At 50.5% G+C, this 19,927-nt stretch overlaps 5 protein-coding genes across 5 annotated transcripts; 3 read left to right on the top strand and 2 right to left on the bottom strand.

Annotated features, from left to right (window-relative positions):
• Nucleotides 1-971: 971 nt before the first annotated feature.
• Nucleotides 972-6,286, top strand: PENARI_c021G10272 (DNA topoisomerase 2; the record flags this gene model as incomplete). Its single annotated transcript, XM_022635262.1, has 3 exons — nucleotides 972-1,049; nucleotides 1,110-1,442; nucleotides 1,508-6,286. 3 exons carry the CDS (start codon nucleotides 972-974, stop codon nucleotides 6,284-6,286), a joined length of 5,190 nt encoding a protein of 1,729 aa, XP_022484859.1.
• Nucleotides 6,287-6,866: 580 nt separating this feature from the next.
• PENARI_c021G06605 (uncharacterized protein) lies at nucleotides 6,867-8,630 on the bottom strand (the record flags this gene model as incomplete). The annotated part of the gene is made up of 4 exons (XM_022635222.1): nucleotides 6,867-7,951; nucleotides 8,031-8,115; nucleotides 8,206-8,279; nucleotides 8,336-8,630. 4 exons carry the CDS (start codon nucleotides 8,628-8,630, stop codon nucleotides 6,867-6,869), a joined length of 1,539 nt encoding a protein of 512 aa, XP_022484900.1.
• A 3,216-nt stretch (nucleotides 8,631-11,846) lies between these two features.
• On the bottom strand, nucleotides 11,847-13,292 carry PENARI_c021G05586 (uncharacterized protein; the record flags this gene model as incomplete). Its single annotated transcript, XM_022635211.1, has 7 exons — nucleotides 11,847-12,335; nucleotides 12,394-12,590; nucleotides 12,647-12,764; nucleotides 12,820-12,851; nucleotides 12,904-13,020; nucleotides 13,092-13,115; nucleotides 13,256-13,292. The coding sequence occupies 7 exons, from the start codon at nucleotides 13,290-13,292 to the stop codon at nucleotides 11,847-11,849; spliced, it is 1,014 nt and encodes a 337-aa protein (XP_022484850.1).
• Nucleotides 13,293-14,365: 1,073 nt separating this feature from the next.
• Nucleotides 14,366-18,303, top strand: PENARI_c021G05393 (uncharacterized protein; the record flags this gene model as incomplete). Its single annotated transcript, XM_022635204.1, has 5 exons — nucleotides 14,366-14,544; nucleotides 14,596-14,686; nucleotides 14,744-17,314; nucleotides 17,364-17,678; nucleotides 17,737-18,303. The coding sequence occupies 5 exons, from the start codon at nucleotides 14,366-14,368 to the stop codon at nucleotides 18,301-18,303; spliced, it is 3,723 nt and encodes a 1,240-aa protein (XP_022484901.1).
• Nucleotides 18,304-19,316: 1,013 nt separating this feature from the next.
• On the top strand, nucleotides 19,317-19,899 carry PENARI_c021G00044 (uncharacterized protein; the record flags this gene model as incomplete). Its single annotated transcript, XM_022635134.1, has 5 exons — nucleotides 19,317-19,322; nucleotides 19,372-19,380; nucleotides 19,443-19,498; nucleotides 19,567-19,683; nucleotides 19,767-19,899. The coding sequence occupies 5 exons, from the start codon at nucleotides 19,317-19,319 to the stop codon at nucleotides 19,897-19,899; spliced, it is 321 nt and encodes a 106-aa protein (XP_022484878.1).
• Between the last annotated feature and the right edge of the window lie 28 nt (nucleotides 19,900-19,927).

Genomic DNA, 19,927 nt, shown 5'->3' with positions numbered 1-19,927 from the left:
CATGCAAGGGCCATATGATGTACAAAACCCCACGGCTGGGCTTATCAATGCAAATATACACGATACATGGCAAATGAGTATGTCTTCCTTACTCTGGTCATCTGTGAAGCTTTAGCTGCAAGGCCAGATTCTGATATATACCAGAGGAAGTCGGTATTCCATCCACTGCCGTTCAGATACGACTCGAATTGCCTTTACACTCTTGTGTTTTACATTCAAACCTCTATTAAATCATATATCGTGATATCAAGGGCCGTTTCAAGGTAACACGATCCACAGTCCCAACTGAGCAAGCAATGATGCTTTGTTTTGTGAGAGTTGCTCAGATGCTTGCGTATATGTAGTGACCACCGGGGTCATTAAAAACAGCCGATTTTCAAGCTCCCAGGGTATATCAACCCTGTCTCATAATCCATCTCTATGCCGGCTTACTGTCAATTCTAGCGCCTTTGGGGTCAATCGATTTTAAGCGCACGCGCCAAACTATATATAGATACTGACAGCTCGATTGGCACTGGATGCGCTCAAAAGTAGGATTCTCAGAGACAAAAGAGGCATCATGTAACAGCATGGGTGATTCAGGGGTATCAGTTCTACATCATATCAGAGCCACTCACTTTGACATGGATTAGAGCATGAGGGGAAGCAGAACCTCGTGTCGTTTGTTTAGAAATTGCCTATTTGGGCCGCATCTGCAGGCGGTGAGGAAAAATGATGATCCGAGTGGTCAGAAAGTACACACCGCCTTCATAGTCGGGGAAGTCGCGTTTCAGGCAAAAAACAACATTGCGGCGCTTCCCCTCTGCATTCCTCTCTTTTCTTCACCTGCTCTCAGAGTATGTCGGGTCTTGAGTGATTCCCCATTAAAGCTTGTTTAACTGGTGTTGTCATTCATTTCGCCCAATTCCGGAGCCTTTACCAGTGGGCAACCTTCTACATCAGTCTTGTAACAGCTCACCAATCTTCTCATCATGGATGACTCTCTGATGGAAGACTCTGTCTTCGAGGACGAGGGAGGTAGCTCTGACTTCGTTCCCGAGCCTGCGCCGGTATGAAATCGCCTCAAAACACGCATCAGGGGCCTTATCACTGACATTACACGTCTCCAGAAACCTAAAGCGAAAGCAGCCCCCAAGAAAGCAGCAGCCGCTAAGCCCGCCGCCAAAAAGACCACCCAGACCACACTCAAAGCCAAGCCAGCTGCCAAAACAACTGCTGCTAAGAAGAAGGCTAAGGCCGACAGCGAGAACGAGATGTCCGACGCGCAAATGTCCGATGCCGATTCTCTGCTCATGGACACCCCCCCGAAGGCTAAGAAGACAGCTGCCCCCAAGCGAGCTGGCTCAAAGCCGCTTGCTGACGTCGAAAATGAGTCTTACGGGGGAGACGCGCCCAGCGAGGGCCAGAGCAAAAACGGCGATGCATCAGAGAAGTACCAGAAAGTAAGCCGCGTTGCCGTTGCATCAATATTATCGAGGATGGATACTAATGCCAATTATCATCATAGCTTACCCAACTCGAACATATCATCAAGCGTCCCGATACATACATCGGTTCGACCGAACGCACCACCCAGCAAATGTGGGTTTACAACTCAGTGACCGAGGTCATGGAATTCCGCGAAGTCTCCTTTGTCCCGGGTCTGTACAAGATCTTTGACGAAATCGTTGTCAACGCCGCCGATAACAAGCAAAACGACTCGAGCATGAGCGAGATGCGTATCACCATTGATCGCGAAGCCGGTGAAATCAGTGTGTGGAATAACGGACGTGGTATTCCCATCGAGATCCATTCCAAGGAGAAGATCTACGTTCCCGAGCTCATTTTCGGCCACTTGCTCACGTCGTCCAATTACGATGATAGTCAACAGAAGGTGACCGGTGGTCGTAACGGTTACGGTGCCAAGCTTTGTAACGTTTTCTCCACCGAGTTCTCACTTGAGACCCAAGATTCGCGCCAAAAGAAGAAGTACAAGCAGACATGGATGCAAAACATGACAAAAATGGGCAAGGCAAAGATCACTGAGGCCAAAGGTGACGACTACACCAAGGTCACCTTCAAGCCCGACTTTGAGAAATTCGGCATGGAAGGTATTGACGATGACTTCGAAGCGCTTGTCAAGCGTCGAGTCTACGATTTGGCAGGTACCGCCAACGTCGCCGTCAAATTGAACGGCACACGCATCCCCATTCGCAACTTCCGCAAGTACATGGAAATGTACACCAAAGCCATCCGCAAGGAGCGTGGCGACGAGGGCGCTCCTGCGAAGGAAGAGATCATTACCTGCAGCCCAGACCCTCGGTGGGAGATTGGTTTTGCCGTATCAGATGGTTCATTCCAGCAGGTTTCTTTCGTCAACTCCATTGCGACAACATCTGGTGGAACTCACGTCAATTACATCGCGGACCAGATCTGTAATCGTCTGGCTGATCAGGTGAAGAAGAGAAACAAGACAGGTGCCACTCTCAAGTCAGCACAGATTCGGAACCATATCTTCATCTTCGTGAAAGCCCTGATTGTCAACCCAGCCTTCAACTCACAGACCAAGGAACAATTGACGACCAAGACAAGTCAGTTTGGTAGCAAGTGTGTCCTGGAGGAAGACTTCTACAAGAAGGTTCTCAAAACCGAGGTCATGTCGAACATCCTGCACTTTGCGGAACAAAAGGCCGATCAGATTCTGAAGAAGGGTGATACAGGCCGCCGCTCGCGTATGAACAACCCCAAGCTGGTCGATGCCAACAAGGCTGGTACTAGGGAAGGCCACCACTGCACACTGATCTTGACTGAGGGTGAATCTGCCAAGGGTCTGGCTATGGCAGGAAGAGCAGTTGTTGGACCGGACTTGTTCGGTGTTTTCCCTCTGCGTGGAAAGTTGCTTAATGTCCGCGATGCTTCTTTCGACCAGATTTCTAAGAATGCTGAGATCCAGAACATCAAAAACTTCATTGGTTTGCAGCACAAGAAGGAGTACACTGAAACTAAGGGTCTGCGATATGGCCATCTCATGATCATGACTGATCAGGATCACGACGGTAGTCACATCAAGGGTTTGCTCATCAACTTCCTTCAGGCGCAATTCCCCAGTTTGTTGAAGATTCCCGAGTTCCTCATCGAGTTCATTACCCCCATTATCAAGGTCTGGAAGGGTGACCCGAAGAACCCTACCAAACTGAAATCTTTCTTCACAATGCCTGAATATGAAGAATGGCACGAGCATCACAAACACGAACGTGGTTGGGAACACAAGTACTACAAGGGTCTGGGAACCAGCACCACAGAGGATGCGCAGGTCTACTTCCGCGATCTCGATCGCCATCTGAAGGAGTTCCACACCATGCAAGCCGATGAGCCCGGACTTATTGAGCTAGCTTTCTCCAAGAAGAAGGCCGATGAGCGTAAAGAGTGGCTCCGTCAATACAAGCCTGGCACATACTTGGATCACTCGGTGTCGAAGATTACATACACCGACTTCATCAATAAGGAGCTTATTCTGTTCAGTATGGCGGACAACATGCGCTCCATTCCGTCTGTCGTTGATGGTTTGAAGCCCGGTCAGCGCAAGGTGCTGTACACCTGTTTCCGTCGCAATCTTAAGAAGGATATGAAGGTCGTGGAATTGGCAGGTCACGTCTCTGGAATGACAGCCTACCACCACGGTGACGTGTCCCTCCAGCAGACAATCGTCGGTCTTGCTCAGACTTTTGTCGGCTCCAACAACGTCAATTGCCTGGAGCCTAGTGGAAACTTCGGTAGTCGACTTCAGGGTGGTGGCGATTGTGCCAGTGCTCGTTACATTTACACTCGCTTGTCGCCATTTGCTCGTAAGATCTTCCATACCGCGGATGAGCCCTTGCTGGTGTATGGTGAGGACGACGGTAAGAAGATTGAGCCTGAAGTCTTCATGCCTGTGGTCCCGCTCATCTTGATCAACGGTGCTGATGGTATTGGCACTGGTTGGAGTTCAACCATCCCTAACTACAACCCTGAAGACGTTGTGAGCAACTTGAAGCGCCTCATGGATGGCGAGACCCCCGTGCCCATGCAGCCCTGGTTCCGTGGCTTCACTGGTGAGGTCGTCGCAATGGGTGGCGATCGCTACAAGTTCAGTGGTATCATCAGAGAATCTGGAGACAAGGAGGTGGAGATCACCGAATTGCCCATTCGAACCTGGACTCAAGATTTCAAGGACAAGCTCGAGGACATCATCAAGGCCGAAAAGGTGCCGTCTTTCATCAAGGATTACAAGGACTACAATACCCACACCAAGGTTCACTTTGTGATCCAGCTTGATGAGAAGCACATGAAGCTCGCTCTGTCCGAAGGATTGGAGGAGAAGTTCAAATTGACCAAGTCGATTGCCACGACCAACCTTGTCGCCTTTGATGCCGAGGGTCGCATAACCAAGTATGCCTCCGTCGATGACATTCTCAAAGAATTCTTCCACATTCGCCTCAAGTACTACGAGAAGCGCAAGCAATACCAACTTAACGACCTCCAGAAGGAACTGGAAAAGCTCAGCAACCAAGCTCGCTTCGTGCAGGAGATCATCGATGGTAAACTGGTCATTTCCAAGAAGAAGAAGCCTGTTCTGATCAGCGAGCTGAAGGAGAAGGGCTTCAAGCCAATTGCCAAGGTGGCCGAGGCCGCCAAGATGGGTGAAGATGAGCCAGTGGTTGAAGGAGAGGAGGAAGAGTCGGATGAAGCCGAAGTTGAAGTGCTCTCTAATTCCTTCGACTACCTTTTGGGTATGCCCATGTGGTCTTTGACCCAGGAGCGCGTGGAGAAGCTCCGCCGCCAGATTGGCGACAGGGAGGCTGAAGTCGATGCCCTCATCAAGTTGTCCAAGGAGGACATCTGGAGACATGATCTGGATGACTTCATCAATGAGTGGCGCTTCCAGCTCGAGGATGAGGACCGCCGTGCGCGCAAGATGGCTAGCTTGGGCCGTCGTGCCTCGTCGAAGCTGGCTACTGGAGGTGGCCGTGCTGCCACTGCCCGCAAGCGCAAGGCCGCCAATGGCGATGATCCCGACGATGAAGACTTCGGGGCTCCTAAGACCAAGAAGGCTGCTGCAGCTAAGAAAAAGGAGCCACAAACCAATAGCTTGATGAATTTCCTCAACAAATCCTCAGCTAAGCCAACCCCATCGGCTGCGGCTGGTTCAGATGATGATTTTGATATGGATATGGAGGTCCTTCCCAAGAAGAGCCGTGCCGCGTCGAAGCCCAAGTCTCAGCCCAAAGAAGAGGATGATTTCATCGACATCGACGATGTCCCCCAGGCTTCGAGAGCGTCGACTCAGCCAGCCGATGATCCAATGGACGTTGACGAGGTCGAAGCTCCGAAGCCCAAAGCGGCTGCCAAACCAGCAGCTAAGCCAGCCGCCAAACGAGGACCTAAGCCAAAGCCCAAGGTTGATGAGGACTCGGATGACGATTTCTTGGAAATTGCCAAGAGCGAGGCAACCAAGCCCGCTGCCCGTGCTCGCAAACCTGTGAAATACTCGGCGCCCAGCGATTCCGATAGTGACAATGGCGACGACCTTCTCGGCGACGTCAGCCAGATGGTCAAGGGCATTGGGGCTGACTCTGGTGCGGATTCTCGTCAGCTCTTCTCTGAGCGACCCCGTTCTGAGAGCAGTGCAAGTCAGAGGACCGCTGCCGCCAGGCTCTCCAAGGCCAATGATGAATTTGACCCAGATGAGACCGATTACAGCAAGCTCATTCCACAAAACTCCCCAAGACGTTCTATCCAGGTCAAGCCTAAGGATGTGAAGGTTGACAATATCGATGATGAGGACGACGAGGACGAGGAGCCGGTCAAGCCAACTGCCAAGGGTAAGGCCGCTCCTAAAGCCAAGGCTGCTCCAAAGGCAGCGGCCGCCACAGCGGCGCCAAAGGCTCGTGGTCGCCCCAAGAAGGATGCCGCTACAGCCCCCAAGGCCGCTCCCAAGGCCGCTCCTAAGGCTGCCGCATTGTCGCCTGCAGCCAAGGCCTATGCTTCGAAGCAAGCCAAGTCTAAGAAGCAGCTCGCGGACGACTATTCGGAGGATGACATTGATGCCATGGCAAACGACATCTTGGATTCACCAGCCGGCAAGTTCAATGTCAATGCGTCGGATGATGATGACGATGAACCTGCACCAGCTCCTCGTCGTGGTGCTGCTGCCAGCCGACCATCTCGTCGTACCGCTACCACTCAGAAGAAGAGCTATGTCATTGACGATGACAGCGATGAGGAGGCATCGGCCGACGACTTTGAGGAGGAAGATGAGAGCGACTAAGCGTTGAGCAATCAGCCGCAGATACACATTTTGGGCTCTTTTATTTCTTTCCTTGTTGTGCTCTCCATTGCCTTGTCTTTCCTTTCCTTCTTTTCATTGTTCTGTTTCAGTTACACTGATATTTTACGTTGATATTTTATGGAGAGCCAGCTAGCGTATCAGTAGTGAACATTATTTAATTTATGTCGTCTTGCTTTGTAGATGAACTGGTAACAAGAAAATCGGTTAGTCGAAGCAAGGAAATGAGTAGTTCCTCTGAAGGTGTAGAATGCTAGCACAAAGATAAAATGAGAACAATTTCGATTGACATCCACCCTAACGCCGTCCAGTCTACCCATACCCAGTCATGTCATGATTCAAACAAATACTTCAGTCTCAGACATATTTCTTCAAAACTTCATACAAAAGAAAACTGAGTCCGCCGAACTTTTCAACACTCATTCACATGATGCGGAAAGAATCGATCCTGACCGACTCGACCACACATACTTTGGACATCCAACAAAGCATCAAATCATAAGACGCATAGAAATCACCGCCACACAGAATTCCTCAGCTCCAAGCCATTCTAGAAAAGAAATCAATAGGAGGCACGACGCCGCTTACGATGGTTATGGGCCCCATTCCGAGAAATGAAGCCAAAAGGCGAGCCGAGATCCTCCATCTCAAGATCAATCTCACTAGCTTCCAACTCATTCTTATGCAGATGGAGCAGAGCCTCGGCAGCCTTGACCTCGTGGGCGAAGTGGGGCGACGACCGAGGACGTAGAGCTCGAGTCTTACGGCTCGGGTTCTTCTTCGGTCTTGAACTGCGAGACGCAGACTTGGTGCTGTGGGATGCAACACCCTCTCTCTTGACGGCTGACCCTCGGTAGTCTTCATCATTGGCGTCATCCTCAGCCCACTCTTCGTCCGAGCAGGTGAGATCATCAGAGTCGCTCGGTCTGGTGTCCATGTCTGAGGGTATACCATCGATAACTCCGGGCTTTTCGATGTCCATGATCCCATCCATCGAGGAGCAGTTTGGTGTGGAATACACGTTCGATGATCCAACACTGTCCGTATCACTGTCCTCGCTGATACCCTCGGCGGCATGATCAGGGCGCATCGCCTTGCAAATGGTAGCGATAATAGTCTTAGGTTGCAAGTGAGGATCGGCATGTGTGCGTGGATGATTGATAGGTGTGAAACTCGAAGGCGACATGCTCTTAAGCGACATGCAGAATGGCTCCATAGATGAGTCCCTCGCACTTCTAACACCAGCAACACTAGCAACACTAGCAACACTGTCCGCATTGTGGTGAGGAATCTTAGGCGGCGGAAGACGCAGATTGAGAGCACCATCACCATCTGTCTCAAGAGTTCTGGTCAATCTCTCCGGACCATGGAGGAGGTGATGGGTCATGGAAGGAAGATGGCGGTTTGGGGGCGTTAGCGGGTGAACGGTGCTGTTGCGCACCTCCAGAGAGCGGTAGTACATCGCAGTCTCTGTGGCGCGCCGAATAATTTCTGGTGGGATGACCATGCGACCGTAGTTCTTTCGGTCGTTCGGGGAGATGCACATGGCTGGAAATTCGTTGCCAAATAGCGGAGTTAGGGCATAGCGGATTTTCCAGCAGAAAGTTGCTGCTAGGGCTTTCGCGGCGTCGAATGGCATCCAATAGCCTATACAATAGGAACAAGTTGTTAGTTGTATTTTACTTTCAGGTATATCGACTAAAGGTGGGCGAGTTGTACATCGTACCTTGAGCGGAGAGTGCACCGCCGGTGATGCTGTGACAGATATCGCGGAGACCTGGGTTGACGTTGAGCATCTTGGCCGGGGTTGTCTATTATAGTTAGTTCCATAGTTATTGGGTGTATTCGAGTTGACTTGCCTTGGAATAGCCGTTGCATTTGAACAAGTGCGTGATCCGGACAATGCCGATGTTGTAGTCCCACATGACATGCCACTCCTTCTCTTCATTGGGGACCTTGAACGTGTATTGAAAGACTGGGTGAGTTAGCAAAAAGGAGCAACTGGTATTAATACATGTGGTGAGTGCGTACCGTGAAAGCTATCACGGCCAGTCTTCTCTTGGAAGGACTTCTTGTCACTGGCATAGGGAATATGACGAGGGAACTTGGCAATGGACCCCATGGGCTTCATCATAAACTGCTCATGGGCTCTCTCTAGCTCCTCGTCACGGTCCTCGTGAGGAGGGTAGCGACACTCGCCCTGGATCTTACCAGGGCGAAAGACCGGGGCATCTTTAGCCATCCTCGGCCGCTTCTGCGAGGCAGAGACACGGTAAGACCGTTCGGGCTCGATCTCGTGGTTCAAAAGGGAATTGATAGGAATCATGAATGAAAGGATCAAGGGCTACAGGGTGGAAAGCAAGAAAGAAGAAGAGATGTTGTCGGAGGAAGGAAGCAGAAGTAGGGGAGCGGAGCAAATTAAGGCTCCAGAAATAAATGGCGTTTTCCAGCAGACTCAAAGAGTCAAGCTTGAACAGACCAACAAAGCAAAGCAAGACAATCCCTCACCTTTGTTCGAAGGTTTGTTCCGCACTGCTTGAGGGGTGAGTACAGGTGTTTGCTGCTTGTAGCATATATACAGGCTCGAGGAGAGAGACAGCGGTGAAAATCAAAGCACTCGGGAGAGTGTCTGACCCTCATGCATGTGGCTTCACCGGTACGTTGCCTCCATGGGCCTCAAGTTGGACGAGTCCACGGGCTGTTTGTCTCTTCGTGGCTGGAGCAATGGGAGGCATCCCAATGATCTTCGACTTTGGACTGACCGCAATGCAGTGCGCATTGTGTCATTTTCATTGATACCGCTGGCAGAGGTAACGATTATCTGAGACCTATGCCTCTCATCTCTCGAGGCACTACCTGTTTCACTTGACTACCCAAACACACAGAGGCCAAAGAAGCATGGCAGTCAGCCGTTTCGGGGACCATTGGGTCCATGTGGATATCCTGGATTCTCTTTGGAAAAAGATGCATTCAGTGCGTGCAAACAGCCCATTACGGCAGTCTGCACAAAAGCTACCGATTAGGTATGCCATGGATCTTGCCTTGTGGCCCTAATACCCCGGGGTAAAGCTCAACCGTCCTACCGTTTTGCTCTCGCAGACAAGAGTACGAAAATCATATCGAAGCGCCCATGTCAGATCAGACTTGGCATCAGAAGTACCGAAGCAAGGGTGCTGCAGTAACCGGAGGATTAGGATCGCGAACCAATGGCCCAATGGGAAGACCCAATGAGCTACATATCCCATGGCTCAACGGGATCAAAGAGGTCTGAGACCACACGGCAAGCTGCAGGGAAACATACTCCTTGCTATAACGGGAACTCACATTGCCTGCTGGCGAGTCCTTCGCCGGGAAGTGCATCTGAAGGATGCTGTGTTGCAGAAATATACTTCTGACCGGATCAAAGATGCTGAGAAAGGTGACATATGCTTCTATAGTTCGGTGTACCCCACGCTTCTATCTCAAGCCTGTTTCCTAAAGTGGATAAGTGGCTGTACAGGAAGTCTAGATGTTTGAATCGATGCTCAAGACTGACTGTCAAACCATTAACTATATCTAAGAGTTTGATATTAGTAGCTTTCTCTAGGTCATTCTTTGATTCATCGCAGGTTATATTCCTGTTAACTACCATATTTGAGAGCCTAAACACTTCCACCTGCTCGAACGAGTCTAGTACATTGGTCAGAGACATAAAGATTCTGGCGGTATAGGACTCAAAGAACTTTCTGTGCATGCTTCTCTGCAGAAGACTGACACGTTGGTGGCGGTTAGAGCCCACTTTTTTGTCTCTTTCTTCCCTATTCTATCATCCATGGTCAGTTTATATGATAGGGCCATACTAGCTTTGTTTCCAGTCCGTTTTGCAATCCTATTGTACCCACTTAGCCCATGCAGTCCGCAGTAGACACAGGTACAAGGGCCTCCTCCGCCAATCGGTCCAGGGCTGAAGCAGCAGATGTAGAACACGACAGAATAACGGTGCATACAGTGACCGACAGGACGCTATGCAATTTTGGCATAGTCTGAAAAGCTCGAGGGCTAGGGCTTCAACCAGATGCCAACGCAACCGGGCTAGTTATCGTGAATATGGCTCCATCGCATTGAAGTCGGTCTGCAATGCTTCCCAACCGATGAGCCCGAGAGTCCAGAAAGGAGGTCGACTTTCCAATGTCTAAGACAGTCTGTTGCATTCTTATTGGGTTCCAAAGAGCGGTAAACCCCGACGTGCGTGTCCTTCATCTGCGACGCGTCTCAGATCCTGGGCTTCTGGAAAAGGGGCGAGAAGCCATGTCTCAATTGGGATGCTGCTGTTGGGTGTTTAGGCTTTTCAAATGATCCTTCCTTTTCGTCTTGGTCGTCATCTAGCCATCTAGTGGCGATATCTCTTTCAGCTTGTCCTTGGGTTCCGCTTTCACGTTTCTATCAAAGGGTTGGGTACTCACTCTCTAACTCGATTATCAGCAGTTTCGAGGATATGGTCGAGATCTCGGGATAACGGGCACGACAAATACTGAAGAACGGGATATTAAGGGGCATCATACCAGTACGAACGTTCCATGCTCGACACTGGATCCACGCTCTGAGAAAAGAATACAATATCATCCCAAAGAGGTCCAGTCCTCAAACTGCCGGACTCAGACTACAATCTAGACCCAACGCCATACCATCAACCCAAGGAAACACACAAACCAACCACCGATATCAGGCAACACTCGGGATATGTACTACAGGCCTCGAATCCGGGGTAGCTGGGGGTGACAGGGAAGGACACAGTTCCGAGCACGACTGAACAGGGCAAGTCTTCGAGGTTGAGGGGAAGGAGAATGAAAGGCAACAGAACCGTCACAGGCCGGTCCGAATCGCGATGCAGCGAATAAGAAGCCGAGCGAGTGGACCGGGATGAAACTCAACGGCTGCCTCGCTCCCGATACTTACTGTTGAACGCTTGAGATGTGAACAAATGCCCAAGTGATTTTGGGTCGAGGGCCTTGCGCCTCGCGCTCTCCGTTTCTTCCTGAGAGAGACTGGTTTCTTGATGTCGTACTCATACATCACTAGGTAGTCAGCGAGGGCCCTGCGCGAGGCCCGAGGACCGGTACATTGCAGGATTATCTTGATGGATCTATGGGCATCGAAATCATGAATTTATGTTGATGTAATTTCATTAGAAACAATATGAACCCGAGAAAAGACATGGACAAGGGACGAAGAAGGAGAATAGACAGATAAAAATGCGTTGGAAAGGGGGATGAAGGAAAAAAAGGAGAAAACAAGAGGCATGAAAAGCTCATCACTCAAGAATCCTGCATAATTTTTGGTTCGTCGACACGAGGATGTGGCGTTCGGAGCTTAGCATGTATTCCAAGGATTCGAACAAAGGTATAACTCAAAAACCAATCCAGCGTGCCATTCGGCATATCCAGTTAGACCAGTGACGGAATAAGAATATTCATACACCAAGCAGTGTTTGGCTGTCGCTGGTCTAACAGCCTAGCTGGCATGCGTGGTCACAGAGATGACCTGGCGTGACAGAAAGGCCAATTTAAACAGCCAGGAGAGGCTCACGCTCAGTCTGCTTAGCAGCCTGCTCTGTGGGCTCAACGGACTCGACAGTCTGGGCCACGGGTGCGACCTTTGGGGCCTCGGGGAAGTCCTCATGCTTGATCAGAGGCTCGGCAGCAGGGGCAATGACGGACTCGGGAATGGGCTCAGACTTGATGGGGGCCTTGGACATCTCTGGGGATGTGGAGCGGCGGGAGCCGATGTACTCTTGGGCCTTGGAGCTGTACTCGCCAACGTACTGCTTCATCAAGCCGGTGGCCTGGGAAGTACGCTCGCCAGCCAAATCCTTCAGCTGGTTGGTCTGGGAATTGATAATCTCCTGGAGGTTGCTGATCTGCTCATCAATGATCTCGCGGTTGCTGATGTAGATCAGAGGGGCGAAGTAAGTGGTGGTGACGGCGATCACAGCGAGGCCCCAGAAGGGAACGAAGCGGATCAGCCAGTAACCGGTGAAAGCAGCAGTGAAAGCCTATATTCATCAGTTTCAGGTTTCAAGTCAAATCGGTTGCTGGTGGTTTCGAACATACTGCAACGGTGTGGACAACATTCTCGGCGAACAGAATGCGCTGGAATTCAATCAGGAAGAAGTCCACAAGCTGCTCCAGGTCCTCGAGCACAGCCTCAACGGTCTCCTTGGGAATGGTGTAGTAACGGCGGGGGCGGAATCCACTGGCGATACCCTTCTTGAGGATGACTTGGCCGGCAATCTCAACGGTGGCCGTCACTATACATCATTGTCAACTGATCATCCACTGATGGTGGGTCACGCGACCAACTCACATCCAAGCGACATGTACAGGATCTTGAACGCCCAGCGGAGGAGAGGAAGATAACGGGCGGCAAAGATAAATCCGATCACGCTGGCGAAGGAAACGGCGGTCGCACGAGGTTGTTCCCACTGAAAGACGGGTCGGTTAGAACGGTATCACGGTTGAGGAGCTCTAGAGACTCACGCTCAGAAGGCTGTACAGCAAGGAGTGGTAGTCTAAGGCAGAATTAGCATCTGGCTGCCCGATAAGACCGGTCTCATGACATACGGGTCAGCGGTTGACCATCCGCGGTGGTGGTGGAAGGGGTCACCCGCGAGTTTTTCAGATCGCGTAGTTCTCCACCGGTGCGGGATGCCTCGGACTTGAGGTTATCGACAACAGGGCCTATTGAAGAACCGGTTAGACGAATTTGCTAGGGTTGTAATCCTCCACAGTGTCCCGGTGTCGCTATTTACCCCTGGTAACCACATCGCTGATGCCTGAACCCAGAGGTCAAGGTCAGTCTGCGCCACGGTCACCGAGTATGGAACAGAAGAGGAGCGCAATACTGCGGTTCTCGTTAGCATCTGTGGGATTGACGTGATTTCGGATCCGGCGCTTCCAGGATTGCGTACCTTACTGCCCGTGTTGGGGTAGTTCACGTCACCAGTAGCCATGACGAATATGAGAAATGCAGAGGTTGCAGTAAATAGATTCGTAGCAGGCGTGTCAAGTGTTGAAGCAAGTGTTGCGAGGAAAAGGGGGGGGAAAGAGATAAGAGACTTGTTTTGATGCTGTCATGTGCGTTGCCAAGGCCGAGAGAGGGTCAGAGCTATGATGTCGACGAACCTGTTCTTACGAGTCTGCAGATCAAGGCTATTTCATTATTATTACCTATGCAGATGGAAATAGAAGCAAAATAGACATTATTTGTCCATAAAATAATTATCCGAAATATGTGCCTACGTGTCGTATGATGCCGAGTAGCTTACTGCGAGCTATCTAGTAACCATGACGAATATCTACATATGGCGTGCGTGGAAAAGAGAGCTAGAGATAAAGTCCATCACCCTACATAGTTTCATATAGCTTACAGATGTCTGAGCTTAGATATAGGCTTCCGGGAAGTATCTTAGTGGTTATTGCTCCTTGCTCCACTGCTTAAGATCACTTATAAGCTGTTTGGTTGGCCCCCGGAGCTTCAGCCTCGCCCAAATTTGGACTCTCTACATGCGGGGTGTTCTGCTTTCTCTAGAACAACAGACTCGATTAAATCTCCAGTTAATTTCAGTGCAATTATAAGACTCAAGAGAAAGTCTTCTCAATCCCAAGATCTCCGCGTATGATGGTCACGAGGGGACTTGGTACGATTCTTTTGCTTCCGATGATAAGTCTGGCGAGGAAGATAGCTTTGATGAGGACAGTTCTGAGACTAATAATTGAAGCTCCATCATATGGGCAGTCGGGAAATACAACTAAATGTCTCTTGAGGCGATTAGCAGGATATAAGAGATCGAAGTATAAGATAGTTGGTGCCTTGGCGCCTTAGCTTATGTGATCCACGCCTTGCCACTTTGGGACGTATGTTTTGATCTCAAGACTTCATCTCCATTCCAACACGGCGCGACCCACAACCCACCCCATTCTCGATGGTTGTGCGCTCACAACTCACCTACAACCTTCGACTACATTGAGACTCGGCACTTCACTTTTCCCCCGACACATAGCGACACGGCGTATTGTTTACATTATGGCCGCGGCAAGCGCGAGGGCGCAAAAGGCCGTGGGCTCGGCACCATGGATCGCCGCAGAGAAAGAGAATATGGCCGAACTCGTGGAACAAGAGATGGAAGAGGTGGAATATCCAGTCCGACATGAAATGGATTGGTTGAACGAACATATGACCGAGATCTTCTCCAAGGGTCAAGCGTGAGTGGCCGCACGCTGATTTGTGTCGATTGGATGCTGATGACAGTCTAGAAACTTTGCGGATGTATTCAAGACCCCCGGAAAGATGAGAGGCAAAACTCCTCGAACCGCACGGAAACGCGCTCCAGAAGAGTCTCGGGTGGTGAGTATCACACCTGTTGACTTGAAACCGGGTCGCCCACTAATGCAGCCTCTGCAGCCCTTGAGCGAGATCTTTTCATCTGCCCAAAAACAATTAGAGTACCAAGCAAGCCCCAGTCCCTTCATTCATCGTGTGGTATCCAAAACCACCGCGCCCACATCGGCTGTGCCCCGCACAAAGAACGCGACGGAACGGGTGTCGCAACCACAGTACCCAGATCTCAGCCAGAACCTCAACTCTATCCCTAAATACAACACAGACTCGGGATATCATGGTATGTCAGATGATGACGAAATGGTATTGCCTGACGTGCAACCAGAATCACAGGCCTCTACTCAGCCCATGGAGACGGACGAGCCTATGGTCTCTGACACTCAGGAGGTTGATACATCGCTTGCTCAGCAAAATACAGAAGAATCTTTCCACTCCGCGCAAGAGAATGTCCGCTCCAGAGGGCAGACTGTCGAGCCGCCCAACGACCCAACACCAACTCAGAAGCGAACAACGCGCCCGCTCGAACCGCGTCTGAAGGAATCTAGTGCAGAAATCACATCAACTCCGACTAAAACCACCAAATTGCAGACCACGGTGCAGATTGCGGACAAGCAAGAGAGACAGTCTCAGGAGAAGGAACCAGAACCAAATCAAGTCGATGAGCCGGTCTCAAAACCGTCGTCTTCACCGGAGAAGGCTCCAGCGGCTAAGACAATCCAACCCGAAGAATCTCAAAAATTGGATGAAGCAATGGAGGATACTACAAAGGAGGACACAGTTCTCGATAATCTTGATGATATCGGTTCTCCTTCGGATGGTTCTACCCCTGAGAGGCCCCTTGTGCGAAAGAGTAGCCTGAGCTTCGCCTCGCTCCCTGCGCGGGAACCGCTATCAAAGTCCTTGGGAGGCTCGCGTCTCTCTCGGACAAGCCATGTTGACCCAGCAAAGATGAACACTGCCGGACGCCCTAGCTACTTTGGCCGACAGACTGGTGGTCACAGGATGACCCAAACTGCTGCGGATAACAATACCGATTCCGGGGCTTTGGATAATGACAACGATAAACAATCAAGTGATGGTCCGGATCCTGAACAAGCTACCAGGATGCACAGCAAAAAGTCCACTCAGACCCTACATGAGAGGATCAGCATGCTGGGCAAACTCCAGCCAGCCCGGCCACGGAAATCAATTCCATCCGCTTCTGCAGCGGCAACTGGGCAAGTGCCCTATCCCGAACTTCCAGCCTCCAAGTCTGAAGCAAAACCCGAAGCCTCTAGCCAGAAGACTGAGGCACCAGCCCCAGAGTCTCAGTCGAATGATGATGAGTGGATCAAGCCATTGAGTTCTCCCCAGCGGCTGGAACTTTCTAAGAGCAAGACCATGGACATCATGGAAAAGCTCTCCGATCTCGATAAAGATCGTACAGCGAGCAAAAAGGAACAATCCACAACAGAGCCAGAAAGACCCAAATCATCTACCTCGTTATTCTCGTCTCCACGACCTGTTGGCCACCAACAGAGCGCTTCTCTGTCTCATATTTCTGCTGATATGTCTACCACTCCGACAGGCTCTCCCAGGCGCTATGACGGCCCCATCAGTGCTTCGAAACTGAGACTGCAGTCGATCATGAAATCCGCCAAAGGCCTATTTTCGAGCACTGGAAACACACCCAGGATGGAAAGCTCGTCGCCTGAGCAGCATCGTGTCAAGCGAACTGCTGAGATTGCAGATGGTAACGACCGAACTGCATCTCAGCCAACCAAGTTTACCAGTCCTCCTCGTCAGGAAGGTCGCCGAACGCGAAGCTCTACCGAGAAAGAAGAGAAGCGTCGACAGCATGAGCGTGAGGAACGGGAGGAACAGGAACGGGAAGAACAACAGCGGGAGGAACAACAGCGGGAAGAGGCCCGTCTGGAGAAGTCTCGGGAGCAAGAAAAGCTAAGAGCCCTGCGACTCAAAGCCGCTCAAGACAAATCCTCGATGGAGCCAGAAGAGAAGGCCGCACCAAAGGCTTCTCAATCGCAGCGACAGCAATCTCGGGAACCTGAATCATCTCAGGATACCGGCTCCAAATTCGGAATCCCTCAGCCCAAACAAAATGATCGACGTCCTCTCAAGCCGACTCGTGAGGCTGTTCAAAAGCCCAAGCCGCCACAGCCTATGTCAATTCGGGTTGGCAGCACACTCTCCCGTCAGATTCCCATGGCGTCTTCAAGCGTTCGAGACTCTACTGTGTCGACAGCTGCCCCCGCCTCTGCCGCAAAGCCCACCCTTAAGAAGAAGGGTAGTAACAATTCCCTACATACAGCTTCTTCCGCAAGCAGCTTTAAGAGCACTGGTTCCAGTCAAACTCAAGCCCAGCGTAAGGCTCAGCTTGCTAGTGAGCGCAGGAAGGAACAAGAGGACCGCCGAAAGGAGGAACAAAAACGTGAGATGGATCGCAAGCGAGCTCAGCAGCAGCAAGAAGAGGCTCGCCGACAAGATATGCGCAGCCGTGCTGAAACCGAACGAGAGCGCCGCGAGCCCTCGGCCCAGGAGGATCCGGAGAAAGCCGCCCGTATGCAGGCCATTAGAAATCGACAAATGGAAAACGCTCGGAAGCACGAAAGGCATGGCAGCCAGCAGATGAAAGAGGTAAGCATATTTGTTTGTGTCATCTCTTCATGTCACTAATGGTCTCCAGGTTCCGGTTCTCCAACATGAGAAGCCATCTTCTCAGTCTTCTCAGCGCGGTGACTTGGGTGCTTCTCGACCTCCCTCTCGCTTGGGCTCTATGCAACCGTATAGCAGCCGTATCAACCCACCCGCCCCTAACCCTGCCAAACCTCTGAAGAGAGGCATGGACGAAGAGGCCAATCACAGACCCGCAGTCTCCAAGCCTGCCAACGTGCACTCGACCAGCGAATCCAAGCGCAGAAAGACAGAGGATGAGCATAATCCTATTCAACCCGTGCGAGCTCCCATGCCGCCCCCTGTTCGTACCTCAAGTATCAGAAAGGTGAGATAACCGGTTCCAAATGCTTTACACACATGTTACTAACTCTCCTTCTCCAAAGCCCTCCATCTTTGGACATTCACAGTCATCTATGTCGCACCAGTCTGGTTCTTCCTTCAATAATGCTCAACCCCAGCGACCTGCACACCCCATGGGCTTGGCCAAGTACACAAATGGGAAGATCCCATTTGCCGAACCTAATCATGCGCCGCCACCCGCGCCCAAAGCCGCCCCTGGATCTGCGCCGCGTGCACCAGCCAAGCCATCTCCCAAGTACCCCAGTGGTGAGAGCATCCATTTGCCAGAGATTGCCACCGACAGCGAGGACGAAGACGACTCTGACTCTGAGATGTTCCCCGTGCCCGATTGGGCTCAACCCAAGCATCTGGAGGGACTTCTTCGCCAACAAGATGGTATGGAAGTTGATTCGATCTTTGGACCGATTGCACCTTTCTCCATGGAGGATAACTTCAAGGGCGACAAGAAAATCAAGAAATATCGCGAGCGTACCAGCAGTGCAAACTGGTCCGGCCCTGATGGACTTACCCAGGAGGAAATCCGGAAGGATCTTGCCGAGCGACAGCGTCTGCGACTCAACGGCGGCTGGCGTTTCAACAGCAGCACCTAGAATTCGGCGCGGCACAACAAACCTTTCTTTCTTGGATTGTAGATTGGCCTGTGCGATTGAACAGTGGTGGCCTTCTTTGGTGTTGGTTTGACAATGGACATAGCTATAGCTATGTCGGTGTTTGGTGTCTTATTATCTACTTGGCGTTATCTTGTACGTTTGTACTTTTTAAGTCTATCACACAATATGGTCTTGGACAACAGCTGTATACGGAGCATCCATTGGTGCATGGGTTAATGAATTGTTATTTGACCTATTTTGGTTTACGTGGATAATATAATGCTGGGACAGGGTGGTTAGTCGTAGGTGAAGCAAGGCTGGGAGAAAAAAGATTTTAGGGACATACCGTGTATCTGTCTATGTAGCACTTTAGTGGCCAACAATGTATGAACTAGCATCATTGGTCTAGTGGTAGAATTCGTCGTTGCCATCGACGAGGCCCGTGTTCGATTCACGGATGATGCACATTTTTTTTAGCATTTCTTTTTGCTCCTTTTTGTTTTGTTCCCTTGATGTACGCTTTTTTGTTTTAATTCAAGTCAATCTGGCTTCGTTGTATTTTTGCGGTTTGTCGCATTCGGCTGTTTATTTTAGGGCAAATTACCAATGTTGTTAATGTGGTGGTGATGGGTACGATCTGGTGGATATATACTTTTGACCTACCTATACTTCCCTAAATGAACATTTCAAAAGAACATAGTCAATGTGAAAAATAAAGTCGAATCCAGTCAATGGACTTATCGAAGAAATACTGTGCCAATAATATTGATCACACGAGAACAAGGAGCTGCCTAGGTGCTCATTTGTTAACGAGACCTTTATGACCGATGGACGTAAGTATAAAGAACCATCGATTGCCACTAATTAAGATGACTTTTCGCTATTCAGAACTACCTCACGTAATAAATAGAGGGTCTTCCCTTGTTCTTCGCTTTCTTGCATTTCCTCCATCAACTTACTGTTCCTTTCTTCCATCTAGATCCTACCCTGCACATCAACACCAAGCTGCCGGAATGCCTGTAAGTTGCATCAAACTAGGAAATTAGATAAACGAGCTAAATCATACAGACTGTCTTCGTACGTGGACCAGTACTCGATAAACCCACCGAATCCCCCAGACTAACCATCCACACCACTAGCTAATTACCATCATGGTAATGGAACTCGAGCCAGCCCTTGGCTCTGTAGGAAATACGTAAGCCTTTCTCTACTTCAAAGCATCCCCAAAAGACCTAGTACATATACTTACCAACAACAAAATAGCAAAAGCATCTGCATCGATGCTATAACAACAGCCCTAACCAACGCAGAAGAAGTTCTAATCGACGCCATGCACACCCCCGCCCCAGACCGCTGGCCACCACATTTCATGTCGATACTGTACGTCTCGCAGATATACTTAAGCCTCATTCCCGATTATCCCAAGAAATTATCACATGGGGCTGACTTGGACTTTCTTATAGTGCGGTGACTACCGAGATCGCCGAAAACCTTTTCCAGCCTTGTCTGGAGAATGCTTGGAGTGAGCTCCAGGGCATGCATCCTGATGTGCATATCCCTGACTATTCAGTCATTCGGGTTGAGGGTCAGAATTAGGGGGTTATTAGTGGTTATCCGTGAGAGA

This window comes from Penicillium arizonense (assembly GCF_001773325.1).
Source record: "Penicillium arizonense strain CBS 141311 chromosome Unknown PENARI_contig021, whole genome shotgun sequence".
Lineage (NCBI taxonomy): Eukaryota > Fungi > Ascomycota > Eurotiomycetes > Eurotiales > Aspergillaceae > Penicillium > Penicillium arizonense.
The sequence above is the reverse complement of the archived record's forward strand: the minus strand, read 5'-3'. Positions and strand labels throughout refer to the sequence as shown.